This window comes from Scleropages formosus, chromosome 16, assembly GCF_900964775.1.
Source record: "Scleropages formosus chromosome 16, fSclFor1.1, whole genome shotgun sequence".
Lineage (NCBI taxonomy): Eukaryota > Metazoa > Chordata > Actinopteri > Osteoglossiformes > Osteoglossidae > Scleropages > Scleropages formosus.
Window position 1 is genome coordinate 21,385,404 of NC_041821.1, and position 27,675 is coordinate 21,413,078.

A 27,675-nucleotide genomic window follows, 5' to 3' on the forward strand; every position below is an offset into this window, starting at 1 on the left:
TCAAGAAGGGTCTTGAAATACATCTCGTTCAGACCCCCTTCTCTCCTGAACAGCTCTGTATATTTGTATCTCATCACTTTTTATTTTTGTTCAATTCTCTCTGCAGCTCCTCACATATAATATGAGCTGGCAAAAACAGAGGTATAAGACAAACTGACTGTTTTGACAATCATATGTCCGTATCTAAAGCTCGTTGTCTGTCGCGAAAAGCACTTTTGTTTACTCTGAGCTACATGTGTCTTTGGAGAAAAGAGTTAATGAATAAAGGTAAATGTAATTTACTATAGGCTCATGAAAGACTTTTAGAGAAACTAACCCGTAAATAAATTGAGGGATGCCAGTATTATTAAACCTTAAATAATTGCGACGTTGCGGTAAAAGTGACTTTGGATTTATGAAAAAACCAGGTTATGAAAACATTTCTAGTCCCCTATTGTAATGTAACTTGTAATCGTGTAAATTGTAATGCAAACAACCTGTTTACTTATCGATCCTTGCAGAAAAAAGGTGAAAAAGTTCTGCCTTAATCCAGTCAACGTTTACTCTATATCTGGCATCAGGTGTTTACAAACCATTTCTTGGTAAAAATCAAGAAAACCACTACATTTAGTCACTTAAACAGGAGAGACTCGCCTACTCCTACACTCCTCGCTCCCCGAAGTGATTTGACTCGTTTCTTACAGAAATGTAGAATCCTTGAAGCACCTGCTTAATGTGACACCCTGGAGAATACTGAATGCATAAGTAAAATATTCCATAACTCTCATAAGCTGGAAAGTTGCCAGCATTTTTTTTTTTTTTTTTTTTTTTCAGTATGCAAAATTCATACTCTTTCAAGGATAACCATTTTACATAAAGATTAATCTTTATTAGTTTATACATACATCTTTCATATAATAATTGTTATTATAATAATACCTGTAAGTGAAAAATAATAATTATCATATTTAAAAAACTAATCCATTAAACTACTCTTTATTTTTATTTTAAAAACATAAAATTTAATTTTAACCTCTGTTACTTTTTTCTGTCAACAAAAATAAAAAAGATCACAGAAAAAAGAAACATTACAAAGCAGCTATTGACTATTGTAGAGGGGAGGCTGTCCAACCCATTCCCCTTAAGAAGAACTGAATAGTTACGGGTATTAGCAATACCCTTTGTGAAGATTAATATTCTCACACACCAGAAGAGAATGGAGCATAGGCAAAGGGGAGAAGCAGTGGAATATTCATTTACTTCGTTTTCTTCACCAGTCTGAAGGGAAGAGTTTCCACAGACAGAGGAACGAATAGACAGAGCAAGGTCCTGATTTATCCAAGTGTGTAATTCACTCCGGTTCACTTCTAGCTGTAAACAATATGCTTAATTTCTCAGTGATGCTTTTCTTTTATGGAAGAGGTAGGACACTTAGACGTTGGCAGAGGAGGACCTTGTACCTCAAACACATCCACCGGCAATCTCGGGGATTTAAGCCATGCTTCTGCAACACTGGCAAATCCAGGATGTCTGGTATGCAGGAAATGAAACGTACAGGAGATATGAGGGTTTTGGCCTGATGATGCTTTCAGACGTCACGGGGGTGGGGGAGGGGTTAATCCGGTGTCGCCTAGGGCCGGAGAAAAATCTTCCCCCCCCTTCCCCAAGCATCCAGGAGACCCTGTGGTCAAGAGGATGCGTCAAAGCTGCAAAGAAGAAGAGAATAAATGCTTTTAAATGACTTAGTAAACTGTCACCTTTGAAAAACAGAGTGGGTGGTGAGGTACAAGTCGTAAAGTCAATTAAAATATATTTACATATACAGGCAGGTGTGCAATGGTAACAAAAAGATAGCGATTGAAATGTCTTTGGGAAATCGGATGCATCGCGGATCATCTGCTCCTGCCTTCACTTGGAAACCCCAACAGGTCAGCAGAACAGCAGACGTAAGTGCTATATTAATTTTTACATGCTTTGTTATGGTAATGAATCAGCCATGTGAGCACTCCATTGTTTCGGCCACATGCGTTTCTGGGTTCTTCAGCAGAGCTTCGAAGGGGGACATTTCCCAGGGGGCAAATCTCTGAAACATTAAATATTAACACGCCAATTGCCTGTTCCCAACTGGATCACATTTGAGGCACGACTAGTGAGTTGAACAACTTCTAGTTCCCCCTTCCTGAACCCGGCTTCATGTCTCAGTTATTTCGCCCACATCCTCCATACTCCTTGGAGGACAGGCCACATCCATCTCATTCATGCTTTAAAATAGAACCCTTGCTCCACCTGAAAATTCAATAAATCATCACACCCGTGGAACTCATAATGGGGGAGACACTGGTCTTAATCTGTACAATTGGGTATTGTATTATTATGTGCAGCTGTTCTTTAAAAGGGTGACATTCTTACAGTGAGCAGTACTTTTTCTTCTCATTTCTAACCTGGATGTCTTTTGGGGCTCAGGCTGCATTTAACCTTCCAGAAAACCAAATAAACCATACAGGTACTATTCATATATTAGAAAAATCCCTACAAGTAAATCACAATTAAGCAGTGAATCCAATACTGGCTGCAAATCAAATTAAATCTGAAGCTTCTCTCATAAATCTGGCAGATTTGACAAGGGAGTCCAGCGTCATGATATTCTTACCTGTCCCAGAGCTTGACACTTCTACAGTTGGTGGTGCAGCAGCCAGCAGATATCAAAGCTGGAGAAGATGACATGAACACAATCAAATAAGAGACCCAAAGTTCACTTCAGACTACATGAGCCATGCATCTCAAATAGAATATGTTACCATGGTGGTTATTTAATGCGTTCATTAATCCAAGAAGGCTACTGTGAAATCACACATGTACATATGAAAATAGATGAGGATGATTTTTATCATGTTTTAATGACTTAATCAGGGACAGCAAGTAGTATGGTGGCTGGAGTTGCTGCCTTACATTCAAAGGGCTGAGGTTCAAATCACACCTGCTGCTGCCATGCCTTTGAGCAAGGTACTTACCCTAAACCGATACCTTAAAAGTTACCCAGCTCTATAAACGGCTAAATTATTGTATGCGGTTTAACATTCTGAGTCGATTCAGTAAAAAAAAAATTAACAACTCTGTTTACATTTATTCATTTAGCAGATGCTTTTCCCCAAAGTGATGTACATCTCAGAGAAAAAATAGAGTGCACTACATAGAAATAAACTGCAAATGTGTAAATGTGGTCTATTTGTATTCAGCTATTCCCGACACTGGTGTCAGCTAAATAATAAAAATCAAATATTTTCAGCAGGAAAAATGATTTACTGTTAATATAATGCCCACCAACACCAATGATGCTGCATTACTCTAAACAGCACTCTGCTTTAGCAAGCACCCACTCTGAGAAATCAGAAGTATGCTCATGAGCACAATTACACAGTCAAAGTAATCACAAAACACGTCTTATTTCCCACTAGTCTTCCACCTACAAAATGAGACAGGGCAGGAACCTTTATCATCACCACCCAAGCAAATCAAACCACGGATCTGAAAGAGGCTATTCATTGACTTCTTCTCAAGTCCATCACCGCTGAACACTCAGATGAACATACTGCATTTGTTACTACTGCTCCTTTTCGTACTTAAGGTCACAAGGTATGCGATTGCTTTTTCCCTATTTCTCCTGATAGAGATCCAGAGCTCTTGGAAACCATATCGTTTTCTCCTACATTTGTTACGTGCGACACTCAAGCTTCTGGGACGGCTTTATCTGAATACAGAAAATTGACATTACTGTGCAATATCTGCTATCGCTGACCATAACTGTGTTTACACACTCGCACATAAGTCATCTGTAAACCATAAAGGAAATTATTAGCACACATATGTGAAATTCCCACCGTTTACCACCAACTGGTCCCATTTGAAGGATATCCATTACTAATAAAATCAGAATGGCACAGCTGTTGCGTTCTTTGAAGAATTGCCTTAATAGCACACATATACAGCATGCAAGTGTCAGCAGAAATAAGGTACCTTGCACTGAGGGTCAAAATATCTTTGATAAATGACGTTCATGTAGCAAGAGGGACGACTACCAGCTATCGGCTGAAAACAAAGGCGAATTTAAAAAATGACCCAACGCGTTGTGACTTTCAGTACTATGTTAAGAGTGCTTGAAGGCTGACAGACAATACTAACTCAAGAAACTTTAGGGAGGACGTATATATAATTTATCTTTATTTTTTAGAGATTGAGAGAACCCAAGCCTTCCCTTGGAGTTTTATGATAAGACTTTTGATTTGACACCAGTCTTGAACGCCAAAGTGATGTCTGGCCACGGCATTTTTCTCCCACCCTATTTTTAATCTGTCTTGGACCAGCATTATGACATCTACCAGACTTCTGTCTTGAGAAGCCTTCAAGCGAGATTCAGCTGTTATTCTCTGTTGCTTTTTCATCGGCCTCACACAAGTGACATCCATTTTTGTTCCCCTTTCACTTCAATTTTGGCTTCTCGGAAGTGGACAAGAGCCCACGAACAGTAAATATGTTGTTGAAAAGTGCCTTCTGTTGGTGTCAGCTGCTCTCAGACAGACCCGCAGCAAACACACACACACACACACTCTCACAAACATACGCAAACAAGTCTGCACATTTTTCGCTGGTGAAACATTCATCACATTGACTCATTTAGTGCAACAAATAAATAATATTCCTACACCAACAAAATAAACCTATGAATGTCAAAAACAAACAAAAATGAGCAGTAATTCTAGGGAATGCGATGTAACATTGTCAGTCACCTTGGAAACATGTGACAGTAAAATACTAGAAGTAGAATGTGATTTTGGATCACAGCATCTGCTGAATGACTAATTGTAAATAAATCTAACCAGCTCTCTTCAAGTCTAATTAAATGGTCTGGACATTTAAGAGTATTTTAATGAAAGCTTCAAACCAAATGAAGCATTTCGATTAAGTCTCGGTCCAGGTACGATATCTTAATCCGGCAAAGCTTTGATTACACAGCTAGAGACAAAAGTGTTTCTCTACATACTCACACACACACACTTTCTGAACCGCTTGTCCCATACGGGGTCGCGGGGAACCGGAGCCTAACCTGGCAACTGAGGGCGTAAAGCTAGAGGGGGAGGGGACACACCCAGGATGGGACACCAGTCCATTGCAAGGCACCCCAAGCAAGACTTGAACCCCAGACCCACTGGAGAGCAGGACCCAGTCCAACCCACTTCGCCACCGCACCCCCTCTCTACATACTCTAGATTAGATATTATTTCTCAACTTTTTGTTTTTCAGAAGTTAAGGTGCTCGTAGCCACTGTAAACAAAACCACGATGATGCGGAAAAAGCTGCACATGTTTCAATCAGCCAGTCTAGGAGTCAAGTAAAATGTAAAATCATCACGGGGGGGGACTAGCTCACTAGCTCATCTTTTTTACACATCAGGTTAGGAACAAAAAAGTAATATTTTCTGACTTATTTAAAAAGCTCTCATGGGTGGACATCTGCCACTTCGGTGGCATTTTTACTTAAGAGGTCTGGAGCGCGCTCGACCTGAACTCCCCATGCTGCATCACTCAGCCTTTCTTGTGGGGTGTAAATTGCCTGGATGAAAAGGCCAGACGGCCACCTGGCAGCGCTGCACTCGGTGGTGCTCTCAACCTTGAAGCTGGCAGCCTGAGCTACAGACTATCAGACCAAGCATGTGCATCCACAGCTGCCATGTCCGTGACGCATTTGAGGGCACGCTGAGCATGTTTGTCAAGGATTCCAATAAGTGTCGCGAAAAAGAACCTGTCGCTATGACAACACCTGAGTCCCACGAGATAGAAGGGATCGTACAATTAAGCGATTGTTGCAACTCTGTTCTGCCCCTTCACTGTCCTTGACTACAGTGAGAATCCAAAAAGCAAGATGTGTGCCATTCTTTTAGACTGTCTTAACCCTAGAACCCAAGGGATGCAATTTCATAACTCTTTTATTTATCACCTACTTAAACGTGAAAGCAGAGGTAGACGAACCTTGATTCTGAACAATTTTGGTTTGCTTCCCTTGAATGTAATAATGAATTACGGGCAGCCCCGTAGCGCACCCTACTTTGGTTTTATGACTTTTAATAAAACAATCAGATGTTTATTGCATTGGTCAAGTTTCTGTCCCTCTATTTATCAAAGCTGCAGTCACCGACATCAACACCCTGTAATTTACCTTTGAGCGGCTCAGATCTTTTTAACTATGCATCATCAATTATTTATACCGTTTAGAAAAAAGCCACAAAACACACTGTGGACCTGGTAGCTGGCATTTATCGAGTGACCAGTTTTCCAGCAGCAGTCCTTCCAGTAAACATAATGAGCAGTGGTACAAAGAAACCTGCGGTAACATGTAAAGGGTGACACCTTCACCACCCTGGCAAATAAACTACGGAGAACAATCACAGTATATGCAAAGGATTTTTAAAGCTGTAAATATATATGGGATACAGTGCTGTTGGAAAGGAACCCTGCAGGAATGGTCATTATTCTTGTATAAAATATTAAAATAACCTCAAAATCTAAATGTTAAATCTTAAATAAATGTTTAAAATGAATACATGATTACGATTCACACACTTGAGTCTATTTACCTACTCGGTTTAACCAGTACAACTTGGGCTTCACTTATTTTTACACCTGCACTACTTGTGTGTTTCTACTACACACATAATTTCCTCTAAAGCAACATATGGAACTGAGTCATTACACACCTGTTATGTCACATGAGAAACACTGATTCTCATTAAATAACCATTTTGTGGTAAAACTAAGGGACACAAGGGCTTCACATATTTTCAAGTAGCCTTTCACCATGTACGTGAAACTATGTTCCAAAAGCAAATATTGCTCTGTTGTGAAATCATTTTCTTATTTAGCTCACAATGTGTACACAGTAATTTAGGCTATGTACGTTCACAACGGTATAACAGCAGGGCGTTCTCTGACTTGAAATACCAAGCCTTCGGGTTACAAGTCTGTGTTTTTAACCGCTATTCTGCCGCAGCGCCTCTTTATTTCATTACGGCCCCTATTTCTCACGACCTTTAAAACAAAGCGCAAAACGCAAGACAGCGACAACTCGCTTTTTCCCTCCGCTTTTCAGGGACGCTTACATTACAAAGCTCCAAACGTGACTCGGAATTCCAGGTTGCCAAAACGAAGCTCAAACGGGAACAGCAGGATCGTGTCGCTCTCGTGTTCGCGCAGACGTTGAGACGGATTACCTCCGTAAGGCCTTTTGGTTTTCTCCTCCCAAAGATTTACATGTCGTTGACCCTGCCGAAGTGACCTTGGAAACGAGACTCGGCCCTCGGCCCTCTTCCTCAACGCAAACCCGCGGCCTGGCAGTTTTAAAGGGGCAATAATGACATCAGAGGTCTCCATTTCATGAGCTGCTCCCTCCAGTCTGGCACAACACTGTACATTCTTTATACAAAAGGTCAGGCGGTATAACCCTGGATGAAGCGTCGATGCAATTACTTCCTCCGGTACGATCATCTGTCAGCCTGCCATGGATCTTAATGGTCGGTCAGGATGGCAGAGTTGCCCTGCCATATAAATCTTTCCCTAAGCATGTGGTATGAACAGATGTCCTGCAGAAGGGAAAAAAGGGGAACCGTTTGCTATGAGACTGACCAAAGGCTACTGTCGCCAACCATGCACCATCGCTTATTTGTATATTCTTGTGTCCAACACCCATCCATTTTCCTGTATTTCTGAAGTCAGATGCCCTCGATGTGGCTCCCGTTCCTGTCATTGGAGTCGTCTCCCACTCGAGAGGAGGTAGGCACCCAAGGCAGCTCATCAATGCCCGCCACGCTTGTACGTGGGAAGAAGAACATGCTCCAAGTCACTGAGCTCACCCAGGGACCTCTTTTTCCAGTCCACCATCCTTGGGCCAAGAACCCAGCATCTGGAGACATAATGAAGCAAGGGGCATTGAGTGACGCATCCGCAGCCGCGAAAGGGACTGCCCACGAAGGACACGGAGAAGCCGGCGTAACGTGCAGATTACGGTGGAGTGGCCTATTTTCTTCCCCCAACCGTCACACATGTCAGGGCGGCGGAGAGGACACGGGGGGTGGGGGGAGGGGCATCCTCTCACACTGCTGTAAGCCTCCACACTCATGCTGCTAATTTATGCTGAATACATAAAGTTGTTATAAATAGAATATCACTGGCGCTGGAAGTGATGTCAGCTTTATTATCAGTGGAGTTCCTCTACTGTATTGTTTGCGTTAAGAAAAGCAGTGATGCTGCCAAACGTCAGTATGTGCATGGGAGTGTTAAAAGTCAGTTTGGTATGTGGCATGGTGGTGCGCTGTATGGCCGCATAACCTGAAGGCTACCAGAACTGGTCAGGGTATTGCCAGTGCCGTATACCAAAATATTAAATTAATTACTGAAAATACTGAATACTGTCCAGTACCCTTGATAAAAGAAGCTAAACTGTTTGAGCAAACTGTACAAAAAGTTAAAATTCTAAGATGCTTTAGACAAAGGTGGCAAAAAGCAACATGAATGTAAAACTTAAGTGTCAAAAAAAACTGTTATAACTTTGCTCCCTTGGTTGATTTGGCAAGGTACTGTGAAAATATGTAACGGCTACTGTCTAGCGCATCAATTTTTTTTTTAAAGAAATTTTCCTGATTTTTTTTAAAAAAAGAGAAAAACTACAATATGGAACACACACACACAGGCTGAAGCCAATTGTCCCAAGCAGAGTCGCGGAGAACCAGAGCCTAACCTGGCAACTCAGGGCATAAAGCTGGTGGGGAAGGGGACACAACCAGCACGGGACGCCAGTCCATCGCAAGGCACCCCGAGCAGGACTCGAACCCCAGACCCACCAGAGAGCAGGACCCAGCGAAGCCCGCTGCACCACCGCACCATCACACCCCCTAATCAATATGGAACACAAATTCTTAAAAACATCAATTAATCTCAGCATCTAAAGTGATCGCATGCATAACATTTTAAAAATAACATGAAAAAATATTTTATTAAGCTTGCAGATTTGGTAATGTTGTAAAAACAGTGCCGGCATCATGATCATTAGTCATTTTTCTCTTGATTGGTTGGTTGATAAAAAATTTCAAATTCAATTTCAAATGATTTCCAAGCATCAACGCTCAACAGAGAGCATAAAAATATGCATATATTTTGGACTTAGAAATGGAGGACTACAAAGAATTGTATTGGTCCTGATTCCTTCCTCTCATTAAGATCATTGGTAAAATAAATAAATAAATAAATAAATAAGACAGCATACATTGCATACATTGGAATGACCTGTCTGTCGCATGATCGAACCACCACTCCCATTTGTCCAATCACGCGAGGATGAACTGTAAATACATAACTGCGACTCCTAATAAAGAGATTAATAATACAGCCACACACACATAACTGTGACAATGAGAATAACCTCTTGTTGCTGCTACCCTCACTTCTCCCAACCTTCTGTAACACCTCAAACACCTGAGGTCCAAAACTGATGAAATTCTCTTAAAATATCTCTGGGCTTTAAGACCTCGCTGACCTGTCTCCTGAAAGGAATGGAAACGCTTTACAGCTTTATTGCAGCTCACTGTGAACCTCTTACTCTTCTGCTGGTCCCAATGCTCCAATGAAGAACGGGTAAATAATCTGGCCAAACAACACAGGTAAAATCAGTCCGGTCCTTAATACACATTTTTGTCCGTGCTGTATGTTTGTGTGCCTTCTGTCCATCCTTCGGCTGTGGCCGGGCGTATAATAAGAACTAAGAGCTGAAGTTTACAACAGCACTGTTAAAGAATTCGAATGTAAGTAATTACCGGAGCCTAGTCTCAGGGGGGCGTGATGGCACGTCGAACAGCACTGACACCCTGCAGCGCTTGCGTTGTTCGAGCATCGGTTCGAATGCGGCTCAGTCTGTGTAGAGTTTGCATGTTCTCCTCGTGTTTTTGTGGGTTTCCTCTGGGTGCTCTGGTTTCCACGCACAGGTGAATCGGTGATGCTAAATTGTCCTTAGTGTGAGTGTGTGCATCTGTGTGGCACCCCTGCGATGGACTGGTGTACATCCAAGGTGTACGCCCCCCACCCCTGACCAGGACAAGGGAATGGAAGGATCCAAATTTAGTAAATTAAAATTAAAGAGCCCCACATAAATATGTACTTAAGATTTGCACAAAAAATGTTAAAATATATTGTAACATATGTTAACAAAATGATTATGGCAATATTGTAATTAAGTGAAGCATGTGGACAGCATGTTATGTAGTGTTTAGGGCTGTCACTTTGCACTTTGATGGTTCAGATTGCGGATCCCTCAGGCTGTAGTACCCTTGAGATCAAGGTACTTACCATAAATTGACATAGTAGAAAAACTGTGCTGTATAAAAAGCAAAAACATTATACATTTGATTATTTAAAACTGTAAGTCACCTTGAACAAAGGAGTGAGGCAACTGGAGTTTATAAAAATTACATTTCCAGATAGTAGTATTAGAGCAAACCCCTGGCCACACCCAGCTATCAATCATGTGCAATATATATAAATGCCACCCAACCCTTATACTCCAGAATGTGCTTTTTTGCATAAGCCCATCACCACGCCAACCTTTCTCAACAGAAGATGTGAGCCTTTCAGTGGACTTGAAGTCAAAATGATAAGTACACTAAACACAAAAATGCACAATCACAGCCTCAACCTTCCATATCCTGAAATGAAGATTATTATTATTATTATTATTATTATTATTAAGTTTTATCATAAACAAGCACAGCTCACCTCCATTTAGAAATATAAGACTATCTACCCATACCATATCTACAGAAATAGAGGTCAAACTCAAAAATATTAAAATATGAGAACAAGGAGAAGGTATGAAAAATGGAATGCTGCAGCTGAATATAAACTTACATAAGAGCTCTGTGTAACAGAAGCCTGCTATGAAAATACGTAACACTTTTGTTATACAATGGCTTTTTGATCACTGTTGTATTATATTATTATATTCTGTACACTGGCTTGTATCAGGCATTTGAATTACACATTTTAAAGCTGAATTAAACACTTGGTGTTTCACACCCAAAAGGTTGTTGCCCTCAGTGACATTTCTCTCGTTATCTTCCTTTAGTTCATTAACATATTCACACATCTTCCGTAACAAAACCAACTATATACTCCTTCCTTCACACTCCCTATCAAATTTACAATCTCAAACAATCACAACCACCATTTAATGAAAATATGTCACAAACAAAAGCATATTCTCTTCTTTTATTATTCATTAATTTAGCTGATGTTTTTTTCAAAGTGACTTACAATATTAATGAAATTGCAGTGATTTAACCATTGATACAGCTGGGTAATTTTAATCTTATCAATTCCAGGTAAGTACAATTATCAAAGTGTACCCTGCCACACACCCTATGCTTCTGGGACAGGATCCAGACCACCATGACAATACATTGGAAGTGGTTATTCAATGGATAAATAAAAATACAACATAAGATTATAAGCCAAAAGTAAAGGTTTTGTTAAAAATAAAATATGTTGCAGTTATCTTTGTCATAAATAAAACTACCTATTATTTTGGTATTTTAATTAATTTTGGCTAATCAATCTAAGGGGGGGATGCAGTGGCTCGGTGGGTTTGGCTGGGTCCCTCTCTCTGGGGTATCTGGGGTTTGAGTCCCGCTTGGGATCCCCTGTGGCAGACTGGAGTCCTGTCCAGGGTGCGTCCCCTTCCCCTCCGGCCCCACACCCTGCATTGCCGGGTTAGGCTCCTGCTCACTGCAGCCGCACTCAGGACAAGTGGTGTGTGTGTGTGTGTGTGTGTGTGTGTGTGTGTGTGTGTGTAATTAATCGAAAAATTTTTGACTGGAAACCTTTTTTTCCATAAGAAACAATGGTAATTCCTTCCACAACGGGAATTTGTGTAATGGAGTGATTTCACAGAACAAATTAACCCCATTATGTGAGAAGTGAGTGTATAAAAAGTACCATATGAAGAATAAATATGACAAAAATTAGAGGAAGGTTTCATTAAAGTAGCAGAAATTGAATCTGAATAATGACGACCCTGCGTCAGTTTCCTTAAGGTGGAGGTCCGGTTTCTCAGGTACTTCTGCACGCAGCTTGATCCCTCCCCACGTCCCTTTCTGTGCCCCCCATCCCCCACGCAGAGAGGGCTCACGCCGCATTTCTTTCTGACCCGCCCCCTAAAAATACAACCAGGAAACATTGGAACCTGAGCTTGGGTGAGTAATCGGCTACGAGTCTCTCACTCATTCATCCACGGTGGAGAAAGCGGGTGTTCCTTGGGGAAGAATGGCAGGTGCCACTTTGGAGAAATTTAAAGTACCATATTTTATATCTGCACTTACTAGATAGTTATCACTGCAGTGATGAATACAAAAATGCATTCTTTTAAATGATCTTATCCTATATTTTGGTCATATTAATTAGTGCCTGAGGTCATTTATCCAACGGGGGGCATGGTGGTGCAGTGGGTTGGACCGGGTTCTGCTCTCTGGGGGGGTCTGGGGTTCGAGGCCCGCTTGGGATGCCTTGCGACGGACTGGTTAGGCTCCGGCTCCCTGCGAGCCCACATGGGACAAGCGGCTCGGATGATGTGTGATGTGTGTCATTTGTCTATGATACCACAAAAAGTCTTCGAAATGACTTGAAAATACATGAACACACAGTTTACTCCCCCAATAAAACAGAATGTATAATCTGCTGAACAAAAGCCTCAAACTGGATTCAGCAGTACACATGGCTGCATTGTAGAAATACCCAAGAATAAAGAGTAAATGACTCTGCATGCTTGTGACACACTGCAAATCAGTTCTCTTTAACTCCAGCATGACCCAAAAAAAAAAGCAGATGAGCATAATACACACTTCGGTGAACCACGTGCATGTTTTTTGCATGCACATGTATTTCAAAAAAAAAAAAAACCTGCGCAATTATGCAAATCCCAAGGCAAGTAAATATGGTTTAAAATCTGCCTGTGGCTGAAGTACTGCGGAAAAAAGGGAATGTGTCACATGTTTGTATGGATCCCTTTATGGGGAAAAAAAAGCAAGGACACCTGCAGCCAACAGTGCTTTTGTCCCTAGTCAGTAGCAACATAGTCCCACTTACTCTGGTTACTGAATCAGAATGAACTAGAAGGGCAGCGATTCTTGCCTCTGCCATAAATCTAGTTGTCTCATTGGCAAATCTGTACAGTGAAACCCCGCCCCCCCCCAAAAAAAAACAAAATCCCATTTGAAAATCACATTAAAAATACAGTGGAATGACCGGTCAGTTGCATGACCACGCTAGGGGGGTTTCCAAGGATGGACTGAAGCTATACCGTGAGTCACACGGTCACTGAAATGGATGAAGCATGACATGTGCAGAAAAGCCAAAAATTTCATCCCATCTCATCTGGGGCAGTAGGTAGTGGCAGGAGGGCAAAGCCCAAACCTCCATTCATACGAGCAGCAGTGCGAGCGGTAGGCCACCAGGTAGAGTAGTGCTTAGCGCCACAGCCGTCTGTACTCAAAGCACTCGGGCTGGAACACCCCCGTTGCTGTAGTACAACTCACCATGGTATTTCCTCTGAATTAGTACTGTAAAAATTGTCCTGCTGTATAAATGATGGATATTTAAGTGAATTTTGGGCAGTACGGTGGCACAGCGAGTAGCGCTGCTGTCTCACAGTACCTGGGCGGTACGAGAGGACATGGGTTTGATTTGCACTCAGTCTTTGTGGGGTTTGCATGTTCTCCCCATGGGGTGCTCTGGTTTCCTCCCACACTCCAAAGACATGCTGTTCAGGCTCACCCATAGTGTGTGAGTGACAGAGAGAGTGTGTTCCACCGATGGATGGATGAGTGACCCAGCGTAAGTAGTGTATCTAGCAGTGTAAATCACCTTGGTGAATAAGGCGTGTGTAGAGTTCATTGGAAGTTGCTTTGGACAAAAGTGTCTGCTAAATAAATAAATGTCATATAAAAAGCATCAGATAAGTAAATGTCCAGCAGGCTGCCGTGCAGCAAAAGCGGGAGTCTGTTGCCTGTTCCGTGCCCTTCATTATATTTTTCACCACTTTCCCGTTTTTACCCACAGTGATTTTTTTAAAATGAAGCCAACAGACGTGCAATTTGGCAGCATTAACGCTGCGGAAAAGCCCACACTGTGAGTCCCACTCTTCCGAAACGCAGCGCGGTCAGATGTACGGCGCAGCCACTTCACAACCTTCAACCTTGTTATTGTCTATTACTTTTGTCCTGTCAAACTGTGTGCTGCGCGGAGCTTCCCTGAGCGATGGCCTCGGTGACGTTAACGCTCGCTGTAGGACGGTGCATGCCGTCAAGGCCAGATCCACGCGCGGTGCTCACGGTCATGTGACCCTGAGCTGTTAAGCGGCTTTGGGAAGCAGAAAGAGCAGTGAGGATCCTGAACCAGTGTTGCCACAGTGGCGGCTACAAACACCGCCCTCGCGCCTTACTTACCCTCTATCCATCCGGCTCCCCTTTGGCCCCGGAAAGGACACGCGGGCGGGGAGGGGGGGGCGTTTCTGCACTATGCTAACAAGGAGAACGAAAGGTCAATATTCACACTCTGCGAATATAATGAGATCCAGTGGTTGTGTTTTCAGTGCTGCTGCGCAGGCAGAACAGTGTACACATCATAGTCATGGCATCACATGGCATCGCTGCACTGCCCCACCAGCATTCCCTATGATGTGTGGTAGTGGTTCGAGCAGCCAACTCTAAATTCAGAGGCTGTGGGTTTTAATCCCACCTCTGGTGGTAGTGTCTTTGATCCATGCACCTACCCTACAGCGTCTCGAGCACAAAAAATTACCCAGCTGTATGCACGGGTACATCATTGTATGTAAGTGGCTTCGGTGTCAGTGTCAGTTATATGAGCAAATGTCATGTGCGGCTCACATCAGTGTGCACCGTGATGACGAAGATATCTGGCTCTCTTGCTGTTTGGTGGCCGTTGTCATTTCCAACAACATCAAAACAGCACTCCGTGAACATGTCCCTTTCTCCATTTTCATCTCAAATCAGCCTTTCAAAGTTTCTGCGCTCTGAATGGTGATGGATCCCATATGCTGTTGCTCGATCCAAGTGTGGTCCTGACAATCAGCCCCACTCGGTACTGGCTACAAACACACAAACATAGAACCATACGCAGACACACATGGCAGACTGTGCACAAAAGTGTGTCTTGGAGTCCTTCCGTGTCATTCTCCATCACTTGGTGCACTACTGTCCCAGTGTGAGTCAGAAAATGTCTCATATCTCAGCACGTCGTCACACCCGGATGCTGGAACTGGGATTTTAAAAGCAGCTTTTATCGTTTTCATCACTTACGTCCGCACATTTGTTGCTTGCTAGTAAAACCAGCTTAAAAAGAGTTTGTTTTTTTTTTTTAAACCTGATTATTTGGACTGTAGTTTTTACCCATTTCAGAAGAGGACTACGCTGTGGGTGCTGCTTTGGCGAAACGCAAAACCGAAGTTTATTCTGTTGCTTTCTGTGAGCACTGACAGGATGCATAACTGTAAGAAAGCAGAGGAAAATGACAGGTAAAAAATGTCATTAGGGTCAGAGTGCTCTGAGATTTATAGAAATCTCACACACACATCATCTGAAGCCGCTTGTCCCATACAGGGTCGCGGGGAGCCAGAGCCTAACCCGGCAACACAGGGCATAAGGCTGGAAGGGGAGGGGACACACCCAGGATGGGACACCAGTCCATTGCAAGGCACCCCAAAAGCGGGACTCGAACCCCAGACCCACCGGAAAGCAAGACCCGGTCCAACCTACTGCGCCACCGCACCCCCTTTGTAGAAATATGAATATCTCGAAAAAAATTCTACTCCCAATGTTCAGTTTAGCACAGTCTAATCAGAGCTACCAGCGAAACGCATGCAGACAGTGAGCATTTTGAATTTAGTGCATGAACCCATTAGCTGTTTTTGAATAATATACATGGGATTTTTGTGTTGCACTGATAGAAATCTAAGAAAAACTTTTAATTAGCTGTTAGTTAAATAGTCTGCTGTCTGTAGATTTGCATGAGGGATGCAGATTTTCCCGGTTTTCACGAGGGCACGAGAATGATACTCACTGCCCACACACACACTCCCAGTATCCACCTGGGTATTGATGCCAGCGCTCACACCAGCACCCCTGCTTTCATTGTTCTACAAAGATGTCACCTCCCCGTCTGCCCGGTCCTGGCACATCACCACTTATCTATACGTGGAGGTCAGGTCTCTGCTCTCTGGCCTCTCAGAAGAGTCACACTGAGGTCAGAGAACCTTGTGCTCAGGGGGAGAGACAGAGGGAAAAAAGATGGAAGTATAAATGAAGGGAACATGAGATTAAGAAGGAGAGATGGTGAGATTCAGATCGGGGAGGAGGACCATTGGAGTTGGAGGAGCAACCATGAGAGTCTGGGAATCTCTTTGGAGGAAGGACATTTATTCATTTAGCTGACACTTTCCTCCAAAGCAACTTAGTGTTAAGGTTATAATTATTTACACATTTGAACAGGGGGGTAATTTTACAGGAGCAATTTTTTTAGGATAAGTACCTTGCTCAAGGGTACTATAACCAGAGGTGGGGATTAAACCTGTGACCTTTGGAGCCAAAGACAGTAGATCTAACCACTATGCCACCGGCTGTCCAGGACTCTGCGGGAGTGGCTGAGAAAGGAGGGACTGTGAGGGTTGGGCAATCTCTCTTGGGGAGGAACCACGGAGGATACAAGGAGTCATTGAGAGAAAGTGAGCTGGGGTATGAGGGAAGTCATTGTTGGGAGGGACCATGGGGTTTGGAGCACGTGAAAGGGGCGGAATGTGACGGTCGGGGGAGCGACGGGGGGGAAGAGCCTGGTGATATGGAGAGACAGTGCTGCACGTGCACATTTGCGTACGGGTCAAGCCCCAAGTCAGCAGCGTGTGACCGTGTCCTATTTAATGCAGTGTGTGCTTTGGGTTTAGAAATTCCCAGAGCTGGGAGATGTTTAAAATGATTACCTCAGCATACCTCAGGAAATGCATAAGGTCACGTCTCCAGAGTCCACGGCGCACGCACCACAATAGCGGCACGCATCCGACTCCTAGAATGCAAACCTTAATGCTCGCTGCAGGATCTCAGGGCGTCCAGCTTACTAACAGCGTTTCATACCTGATGAATTTAGCTGCTCCACATAATGACTTAAAATACCCACTACTTCTGCTCATTTATTTATTTATTTGCTGGCTTATTTTTAGCAGTGTGAGTTCTTGGGAAAATAGGTCTTTAACCAGGCGTGCTGCCTTATTGCCCACCCTCGAACTCTGAAAATTCGCAGGAAAGGGTTGTAGGCTTGAGGCTGGACAAAGCCACATACACATATAGATAACTTCTCTGTAGTGACATTATATTACTAGTAATGGTTAATTCTATATTTGCCCAAAACTAGGAAAAGCTGGGTGCATAGCATATTTTTTCAGATATCAGTTCTTAGTGTATGGATTCTCGGGGAATCCTGGATGAAATGGATGGGTGGGTTTAAAGAATGTCACTGGGAGGTATTACTTCTTAAAATATCACTGAAGATTTTACCCAGAAGTATCACATTTTCAGCTCTTGCAGTTATAATCCTGTCACTTGTGAAAACGTTCCGTACCTGAAGACTTCTGTGTTGCTCTGAAGAGTAAAGCCTTTCGGAAGGTCAACAGCAGCACCATGTCTGAAACCATCCGCAGAATGTCTTCAGACAGCTCTGCAGTGCTCCCTAAACACATACTCATTTCAAATCCTGTCTTTCCTCACCTTTTCAATCTGTCAGTTCAAGGATCCCCAATATTTAAAAAAAAATACATTTCAATAAGGCAGGTGCATTTTTTGATTTTGTTATTAAAACAGAGAAATCCCCCTTTTCTTAAAATATTATTCTCTGTCCACGACATTAGTAGATTCAATGAATACAACGTGGGCCATGGAGTGGGCCATGGAGTGCAATATGCGTTGTAGGTCTCATAATAATAATAATAAGAAAAGATAGATTAAAATTATTATTATTATTGTTGTTAATATTATTATTATTATTATTATTATTATTATTATTATTATTATTATTATTATTATGCGCTCATCAATGCACTGATAGACCTGAGCTCAGCAATTCTGTCAGCTGATAAAAATGATAAACCTCAAACCCCTTCACTGCTGTCAAGAAATCTAATACATTTCTTGGGATATTTATAGATATACTGTAGGCCCGTCCCCAGTGCTGTCTAGAAAAAAGACAACAAAAATAATTTCCCTTTGGACAACGTACAATAATAGGGCAGTATTATCTTCAGTGGACTCTTCCCAAGTTTTCCCAGAGGTAATGAGGTTGAATATTGCCGGAAGAAGATAGGATCAGGATCTCGCAGGCGTCACAAAGAAAAGGTTCAACTTCTTTCCGGGGCTTTTAAATTTAGCATTCTTTTTTCAGATTCGCTCCAGACATCGGTCGAAAGATGGCCTGATTAAAAACAAATTACTTTAAAACAGGCCCTTGATGTCTGCAGCCTCACATCATGATATAATGGTAATCTATCCTAATTTAATAACTCCACCGGTGAGGAATCCTTCAAACCGTTCATGCTGTGCACATTCGCACCGCACCAGGGTATGTATTAATCCTCTGTTCTTATTGTTAAGTGCAAAAGATCACAAAGCAACCTGGAAGGAAGTGATAATAAAACATTGCCATAGGTACAGTAAATAGTCTGAACTACAAACGTATTATGTAGCCTCACCTGTATTAGCTCGAGCAGTGAAAATGGTTGCAAATATTGTGTTTGCGTTTCACTAAAATATAACACATCTATTCCTTTGGAGCTAGTATCTGTTCCATATGGGGTGTGCGCAACAAAGTGCACCGTGTGAAGAATTATGCCTGAAAACATGCAAGCTGAGCTTTCAAACAAATCAAAATATTTGTCTGTAACCTTTAAAAGTGTGAGTATTGTCATTCTTTAAGAAACAAACAAATATGAATAACTACAGCAAATGTGCCCAGCGAACAGCTTGAAAGTGACCGTGACCCAACCCAACAAGTTTCAATCACTTTTCTCATCGTGGATCATGGAAATTCAGAATTAAATGGCTTAATTCAGTATTTTCAGTATTTAATTTAGTATTTTGGTATACAGCACTGGCAATACCCTGACCAGTTCATCTCCCATTCATTTTAATACCTGGGAGTGAGTGACCCCATTTTCCTCAAATAAGACCACGTCGCACTTTTAACATTCATAGAGTGTGTTTGCCTTCCACTTGACCACTAAACCTTCTGCTCAGTTATCACAGACTTTGGCATGTCCACCTTCCCGGAAAGTTAACTAGCATTATGGTTCTACGAAAAATCCTACAGAGGAGCAGATGCTGATTCTAGTTCTTATGAGCAATTAGAAACTTCATATCAATAGCAACTGTACTTGGGTTGGGAACCGCAGCTCCAAATACACTGGCTCCACAACTTCCAGTCCAGCTGGGACCTGAACTTTGCTAGAAACTTGATTTGTTTGTAACTCTTAAGTCACTTTTACCTCTAAATCACATTCAATAAAAGCTGTATAACACAGACATTCGTACATTAACTCACGGGATAGATTCTGTAAAAACCTCAGATAAGGCTGTGATAAACAGAAAATACTCTGTAAAACTTCTGTCCATCCATCCATAATCAATAACCACTTCTCCAGAAGGAGCATAGAGAGTGAGGCAGAATACACCTTGCCATCAAAATGCAACACTCTCATTTTTCACTTTATGTATTATTCATCATTATTTGTATTACCATCAAACTGCACTGAAATTAAAATGTACTTCTTAAAATTATTAAAAATTAAATTTCAATCAAAATTTAAATTAAATTTAAAACTATTAAAAATCCATTTTTGGAAAGTTACTGGAAATAAAGCCACATCATCTCCACAACCTGTTCAGTCCTGATTGCTACCCATTTGATCACATAAGTGTTTCCAATATTTTTCAGTTCCTGGTCACTTGCAGCTTTCTTTGTTATTTAGACATGAGACCTTCAATTTATTTAAAGGTAAAGCTCTGTAAAAGTCTTGGATATAGCCATAAAACACTTTGAAAGACTTTTCATTATTTTTATTAACCTAGAGATGGATTAAAATTAAAGCTCATTTTAAATGACTGAAAATAAAAATACACCCTCTCCATGGACTCACATTCACTGCCAATTGTTGGACAATTCATCCCACAAATGCGCAATGTTCGTTCTTTTTATACTGATCATCAACACCCAGGAACACCAGACACAAACTGTAAACACTGTGGAAGCAAGCTGAAAAGACGACCTTACCACTTTCCTGTTTCTCTTCTGTCTGAGAGCATTTTTTGGAAAAACACAACAATGACGACAATGCATTTAAAAAAAAATAATTAACAGGAAAATGTCCGAATGTTGAAAAATTCATATGCAAGTAAATGTGACCAATAAGTAAAATTTTAGACCAAAATACACAAGAGCTTAATGAAAAGGCCACTTAAGTTATTAAAAGAGAAAAATAATCAACATTATCCTGAGGGCACTTGCGTGCATGTGGTTTAATTATACCATTCTAGTTATTCACATTTTTCGCTGTGCCAGTTTTGTTCTGTCATATTCCTGTTAGCTGAGCCATTTATAGAAAGGGCCTTCACAGGCACTACCTTAACATACTACTCACAAATGACCACATGGTCGAGAAGAACCGGCAGCCTGATGCCAGTCATAAGACCTCACGGCAAAACACATTCCTGCAAACTGGCAAAGCAGCTGCTTTGTATTCACTTCACATGATAACCGCTTGATATTCCAATCAAATTACTGAACTCCGAACCTGCGTCTTCCCACAAACATTCATTTATCCACCCATCCTTTTTCATTTCATTTCCAACTCTCGTCCGACTCGCGATCGCGGTGCTCGGAGGCCCCAAAAAATAATGGCATAAAGAGCTAACGTATCGCAACCGTATTAATTGCGGTAACGCGACACAATGTTTTTTTATTGTTGTTTTAATCGAAACAGGGAGGGAGACCGTGTTCCGCAAATCAGACAAGAGCGAAGCAATCGCCTGCTCGCCTATATTTAGACTGCAAAGCAAAGGGGAGTATTTGTCAAGGTCACAGCAGAGCAGAGCAGAGTAGTAGAGATGCAATCGGTCAGTATCTCGCTGAGCTCAGGGCAGACGCGGCCCTACCGGAGGTTTCGCTCGTGCACCACGTTCCTCCACTCTCAACCCCCGGCTTGAGTTTAGACGCTTCTTCACACGGGCCCCTTTTCTCCAGACCTCCAGAGTACCATTACATCATTCGTGTTTCAGCGGGAGCCAACGGCAGCGCCGGTGCTGTGCACGATGCGTGTGCACCGTGCTCTCGTTTTGCCTATGCTCTCTCGATGCCTGGGGCAGCTCGAGCCAGTCTGCTGAACGTGTAACTACCAAACATGATCGCACCCCAGGGGCTTTCCTCGGTCTTGACTTTTGGACCGTCACCAACCGCTGGACTCTTCATGCGAGCTTATGCTGAGAACTGTAATTCATACTGGGGGAACCACAAGTCCTGGCAAATGGCTTTGTCTTTTAGTGCCTTCGCTTGTGTGGCCCCTGGGGACGTGTTTGCCCTTGTCTGCTCAAAAATAGGCCTCCAATCAAGAGAAATTATCACCCTTCGAATGTGTTGCTTCACATCTTCCACAATTGAGGAACAGCGTACCATGACTACATTTCCTCACGCAAGCTGTGCTTTCACACCACGCTCAACGCCGTCCTCTTCCGCACCCTCCTTTTCAAGTGACACTCTGCCCAAGAAATTAGCATCGTTAAAAAATAAATAGCTTTTTAAAGGTGCGGGCCTATTATCCGCTATTGACGAGTTAGAAAAAGGCAATAACTTTCGGAGTCGCCACAGCGAGGCCTAGACGCTCTTAAATTGAAACACAAAAAGGCCGCCGTAAGTGACGTTCCTTATTGAGAAGGTGCTTGGCAGCAACATTAAATAGCTTCAAATTGCTCGAGAAAAAAATTTCTGAGAACCTGCCATGATTCAGACCTTCACAAGGAAGCAATAACTTCAAGCTGCAAGGGACTTATGCTGTGCTGGCGCTCAAGTCTTCATGCCATGAAGGTACTCTACTCCACACTACAACACTGGGTATAAAACTTTTTACCACAATGCCATTGAGCACTGTAGCAGTGGCACTCGTGCTTCACATAAAATGAAGTAATTCCTTCAAAAACCTCTTAGAGGATAATCCCTCGTGGACACAAGGAACCCAGTAGTTAGGGACATTGCTGCAGAATTTTAATTCTGCCGTCTAAAAATGTTATCTGTGCATCTGACATAGAGCTGAAGTGCAAATCTGTGGGGTAAAAGCAGGGTAATGGCTACACCAAAGGTCACTTTCGGTGCATAAAACTAATAAACCCCCAGTGCAGAGTCATTCTAATAACCCAGACATTGACATTATGCTCTTCTTCACTATCTTATGAAACAAAAGTATACACCAAAGAAGGCGAAAAATGTCGCAACTCTACGAAACCCCACAACTGATCATTTTTTTCTGTATATGACAAATATGATTCTTAGTAGAAAGCCAGCAATAAAAACCATGAGGAAAAATGAATTACCAGCTTTACGTAGTGCATTTAACATTTTTATCAGGAGATTACCTCAACCAATCTTTTTCCAGGCGTCACTGAAAAACCGTTGTTGCATCACTATTGCAGATTTATTGTATAACATTGCGTCTAAGCAAATTTCCTCTATGCACTGGCTCCGATGGGTCTTTTCCAAATACCCATTAAAAGGGCACGGCATTATAAGGTCCCTGACCTGTTTTTATTTCCGCATTTCTGAGCAGACACATTTCCGAAAACAGTATCCAGTTGCTTTCATAAGGCCTGCATGCCTTTTCTCTGCGGACGAGACACCGGTGTCTTTCTTTTATTGCAATGTAAGGCAAACAGTTCACCTCCAGGAATGTGTCCCGTGGCTTCAGTCGGGTGGGCCACTCAGCACTTTCCCCTCCTGCAAATCATCATCCACCATTAAAGGGTACAGAACCATAAGCCCGGCGAGAACTTTCGATACTTTTTTCCTGACTCTCAACTAAAATAACCAAGTAAAGTCTGAGCAAAACTGGCGATGCTGCACTCGATCGCTATGAGATGTGCGCAATGTTTTTTATTAAACCTTAGGAGACAGGGACTTAGCAGAGAATTTCCAACTCGCATTCAAGCCATCTCAACTTCCAAAAAACAGGATGAGCTGAGCCAAGAAATCAATTACACCCTGGATCATTTAAAGCAATTAGAAGTCCGTGGAAAGCATATTCTTTTCTCGTAATGGACCATAATGACACAGCTTCATGGTGTTACTGTCCTAACCTCAAGTCACTTTCGAGCCTTTAAATAATGAACACCTTTTCTTCGTTATTATCTGTAAAATGATCATTAAAACACATTTTGAGCTAATAAATAAATGCCCTTCATGCAGCAGCACTTATACTTAGAACAAGCAATGGCATGGTTGTGCTGTATGATCCATAGTTGCACTATTCAGTATTTGTACTGGTGTGTGTGTGTGTGTGTGTGTGTGTGTGTGTGTGTGTGTGTGTGTGTGTGTGTCAGATGCTGATCTCAGCAGGCCGCTGTTGCACCTGCAATGAATCCAGACAACCCCACAGAGAGGGCACTGAAGCTTCCTTGGACCCTGTTAGAGAGCAGGAACATGTTCTGAGGCTTACAAAGAAGCACCACCTACTGACTTCCCTGCCCTTCTGTGTGCATGTGGGTGTGTGTGTGTAGGGCTGGCTCAGCTTTGGAATACACAAAGTTCTTCTCTGACCCACCGTTCATCCCGTTGTAGATGCTCCGGTGGTGCGGCGACAGCTCGTCTCCGGCCGGCCTCCTCAGCCCCGCCTCCCGACCCGGGCTGCCAAACTTTGTGTGATCGGGGCTGGTGCTGTACTGGTGCCTGAGTGACTCCTGGCTCCCCCCGCCAACACGGCCTTTGTGCAGGAGCTCCGGCGTGCTGCTCAGGGCCTGTTTGGGTTCAGGGCTGCCACACCTGCTTCCAGCGCTCCCCCTGTGCTTCGGAAAGTGCTCCGGGCTGCCTAGTCCGGACCCAAGAAGGTGCTTTGGTGCTAGCATCTCCGTGCTGTGCTTGGGGTGCTGCTCCGGGCTCCTACGGCCCACGCCCTTGCCGTGCTTCTCTGGACTGGGGCCACGCAGAGCCCTGTGGTCAGGGCTGGAGATTGACCCACACCGAGGCCTGCAGGGCTGCGGCAGACCCAGTGGGTAATCCAGGCTGGTGCTCCTGTGCCTGCCAGGATGCTCAGGACTGGACCCATTAACTGGCCCCCCTCCTCCTCCTCCGGCCCCAGCCTTGGGCTTCTGAAGGTGCTCAGGGCTCCCTCCCCCGGGAGCAGCCAGGAGCTGCTGCTTGTGGTGTGTGTGATCAGGGCTGTCTGTGCTGCCTGCGCTGGAGGTGCTGCTGCCGTCACCCACGTCACGCAGCAACCCTGCCGCGGGTACCGTCAGGCTGCTCTGACTGTCAATGGAGCTGCGGCAGCCGGCCACCCCCGGGCCAGGTGGCCCCACTGGCCCTGCTCCCTTCTCCTCATCCAGCATGAGGCACATCTCCTTGAGCTCCAGGTTCTCCCTGATCAGATCCTCCTGGCGCAGCTCCAGCTCCTTCAGCTTCTGCAGGTACAGGGTCACCTCTTTGCGCATGATGCTGGCGCTGTAGCGGCCCAGGCGCTGCCACTCCCGGGACACCTTCTTCCCCTTCTGCCTGTCGTCGTCCAGGAAGCAGCACAGATCACGCAGCTCCTGGTTGTCCTCCTGCAGCTTCTGGTTCACATCCTTCATAAAGAAATGGAGATTAGACTGAACATTTGCAGTGATACACACCGTTCCTTACATCCCTTTAGCTGGACTCCTCTTCACACTGGGATCATTTTCAGTCAGCTGCTTCGATCTGCCATCTCATTCCCCCTAATAAGCTGAAATGTTTTAGCTTTCGGTCTTACAAACATGGCTGAGATCCCAAATGGTTCATAACAGTCTCTGTGCTGGCACTAATGAACCGGCATTTCAAAACCAAGGCTCTTAAATCTGCACCATGGTAAAGCTATGTTCTCACAAAACCAGCTGTCAAGTCTGCATCACTTCCTTGCTACTCTTTCACGATGCCATACGTGCCCCTTCGCAAAAAAAGAAAATATCCAATAAGCTTCGCAGGGGTCGCTCTCAAGAACTGTTGGAATAATCAATATTACATGTTTCTCAGAATTCCTTCACCGCTTTGAGGGCAGCAGGTGGTGCAGTGTTTGAGGACACCGACTCGTAACTTGAAAGCCAGAATCCCAGGAAAACTCTGCTGCATTTCCTTTAAGGACGGTACTCTGTCCAAATTTCCCATGCAAGAATAAGAACTGTTACAAAAAAATGAGTTAAAACTGGAAGTGGCTGTGGATGAAAAATGTAATCTAATTACCACTGAAATAACGAAATAATACACAGCAGTGATGGAACGCTTTATTACACAACTGTTGATTTCTGTATTTATTTATTTATTTAGCTGATCAATTTTCGAAAAGATCCTTTTAGCAGAGCTTTTTTTTTTCTTTTTTTTTTGAAATTTTACCACTTGTTATGTTCAGACGTCTCCCTTGTTCCAGAAATATTCCTAAGACAACAGGTGTTCCTGTGAAGTAGGTTGAAACAAGTTCTTCTTGTTCATGGCTGTATGCAGCTACATGAACACACAACATACAACATACATGCACACATACCGGCAGGAAATAATGTGGCAGTTACACATTTCCCACCCCGTCCTTAGCCATTTTGATGCGAAAAGCCCGTTACGTAACACCTGCACAAACTTGGAAATGTGAAAACGCACGAAACATTTTGCATTTTTTTTCTTTTTATGAAAAGCAGGACTTCCAAACGCATGTAACAAATACTGGTACATCTGACAGATGTTTTGTGCCACTGCAGTTCCGCTTGATCACTTGACCGCAGCCCGACGGGCTTCGCGGGTCCACACAGTCAGTGTTACCGTGTTACGGTGCTCTCGGGGGGGGGGGGGGGGGGTGTGGAGTGAGGCTGGGGGGAGGGGGGGGGGGGTTGCGCGCGGCGACGCTCACCTTCAGTCCCCTGATCTCGTTGAGGTGGAGCTGGAGGCTGCGGTTCACCTCGCGGATCAGGTTGCCGTGGTCCAGGATGATGCTCATCTTCTCAGCTTCCGTCCTGCGCAGACGCCGCACCAGGTCCTCCTTGGTCCACTTGAGCAGCTCCTCGTCGGACAGCTTGGAGATGTCCTCCGGAGGACTGTCGGAGCTCTTGGACATCGCGGGCTGGGGCTGGGGCTGGGGCTGGAGCTGGGCTGGCTGGGCTGGAGCTGGGGTTGGGGCTGGGGCTGCGAAGCCTTCTCCATCCGTTCGGTCCCAGCGCAGGAAGAGGCAGCGCGCTGCGTGGAAGGTGACAGCCGACCTCTGCACGCTCGATCAGTCCGAGTCGCTGCGTGATGCTCAGATCGCGCGGGTTACACGCACCTCATCACCGGCGTCTCCCCGCAGCTCATCCTCGCTCCCGTTTCAGTGGAAATCAAGCAAAACCCCGCGACGGCGTTTTCAAAAGGGGCATCAGAATTAAACAGCGAATAAAGAGAACTCCTCCGTGGATGACATCATAAATGGCCGGTGGAAGTTTGCCGCTCTCCTATGGGATGCGCACGCCCTGCGCGGAGGAGGGAGGCTCGCCGGTGACAGCGCTGATGATGGGCATGACTCCCGTGTGGCGCACCGCACGCGCACCGCCGGGGCATGGAGGTGGGCACGGCGCGAGCTGCCAGCATGGGCAGGAAGACAGGGTGACGGCAGCGATGGAGCCAGGAGACTGGCACATAGTGGAGGGATGGCCCCTCTCTCTCCCTCTCCTCTCCTCCCTCTCTCTCTCTCCCTCTCTCTCTTTCTGTCTCTCCCCTTACCACACAGCCTTCATATACCCTGCTGGAAAGAAAAGAGTCAAGTGGGATAGGTTGAATCCCAGCGCCATCTACAGCACCCATACTATGGAGATGTAGCTTTTTTTCTTTCTTTTTTTTTTAAACAATTTCTCAAAGAAATAATATAAGGTGCAATAGTACTAGCTTCACCTGGTATAGTACCGCTGTGGTTGAGCACATGGTACCACTCTGCTCTAGTGCCCTTAATCAAGGTGCTTACCCTGAATTTTTCTGGCATTATAGCCTACAGATTCTCACTGGTAAAATTTCCTTCACAGGTTCATTGGGTGGTGCAGTTCCAACACAGCGCTCATGCAAAGAATCATTATGCTGAGTACAGTTACGTACATAAATTGTAATGTTACAAAGACTCTGAGTTGGTATTAATTTTCCTAATGTACATACTTATGTACATTACAACATACAAATATAGCTCACTTTGCCTGCACTTGCCATTATTAGTTTATATCTCACAGATTATTTAATGCATTGTCTGGATTTGGTATCTTCTTTGGGATTTACTTAAAATGAAAAATAAAAAAGGTACTTTGTAATACTTCAATAAATGTTATTGGACTGCACATTT

At 43.7% G+C, this 27,675-nt stretch overlaps 1 protein-coding gene across 1 annotated transcript; it reads right to left on the reverse strand.

Moving 5' to 3' along the window:
* Positions 1-1,080: 1,080 nt before the first annotated feature.
* Positions 1,081-26,471, reverse strand: LOC108933651 (coiled-coil domain-containing protein 85A-like). Its single transcript, XM_018750842.2, has 4 exons — positions 26,230-26,471; positions 23,926-24,940; positions 2,630-2,687; positions 1,081-1,685 (listed from the first exon to the last, which is right to left on the reverse strand). Exons 1-4 carry the CDS (start codon positions 26,431-26,433, stop codon positions 1,667-1,669), a joined length of 1,296 nt encoding a protein of 431 aa, XP_018606358.2. The 5' UTR covers positions 26,434-26,471; the 3' UTR covers positions 1,081-1,666.
* Positions 26,472-27,675: the final 1,204 nt, after the last annotated feature.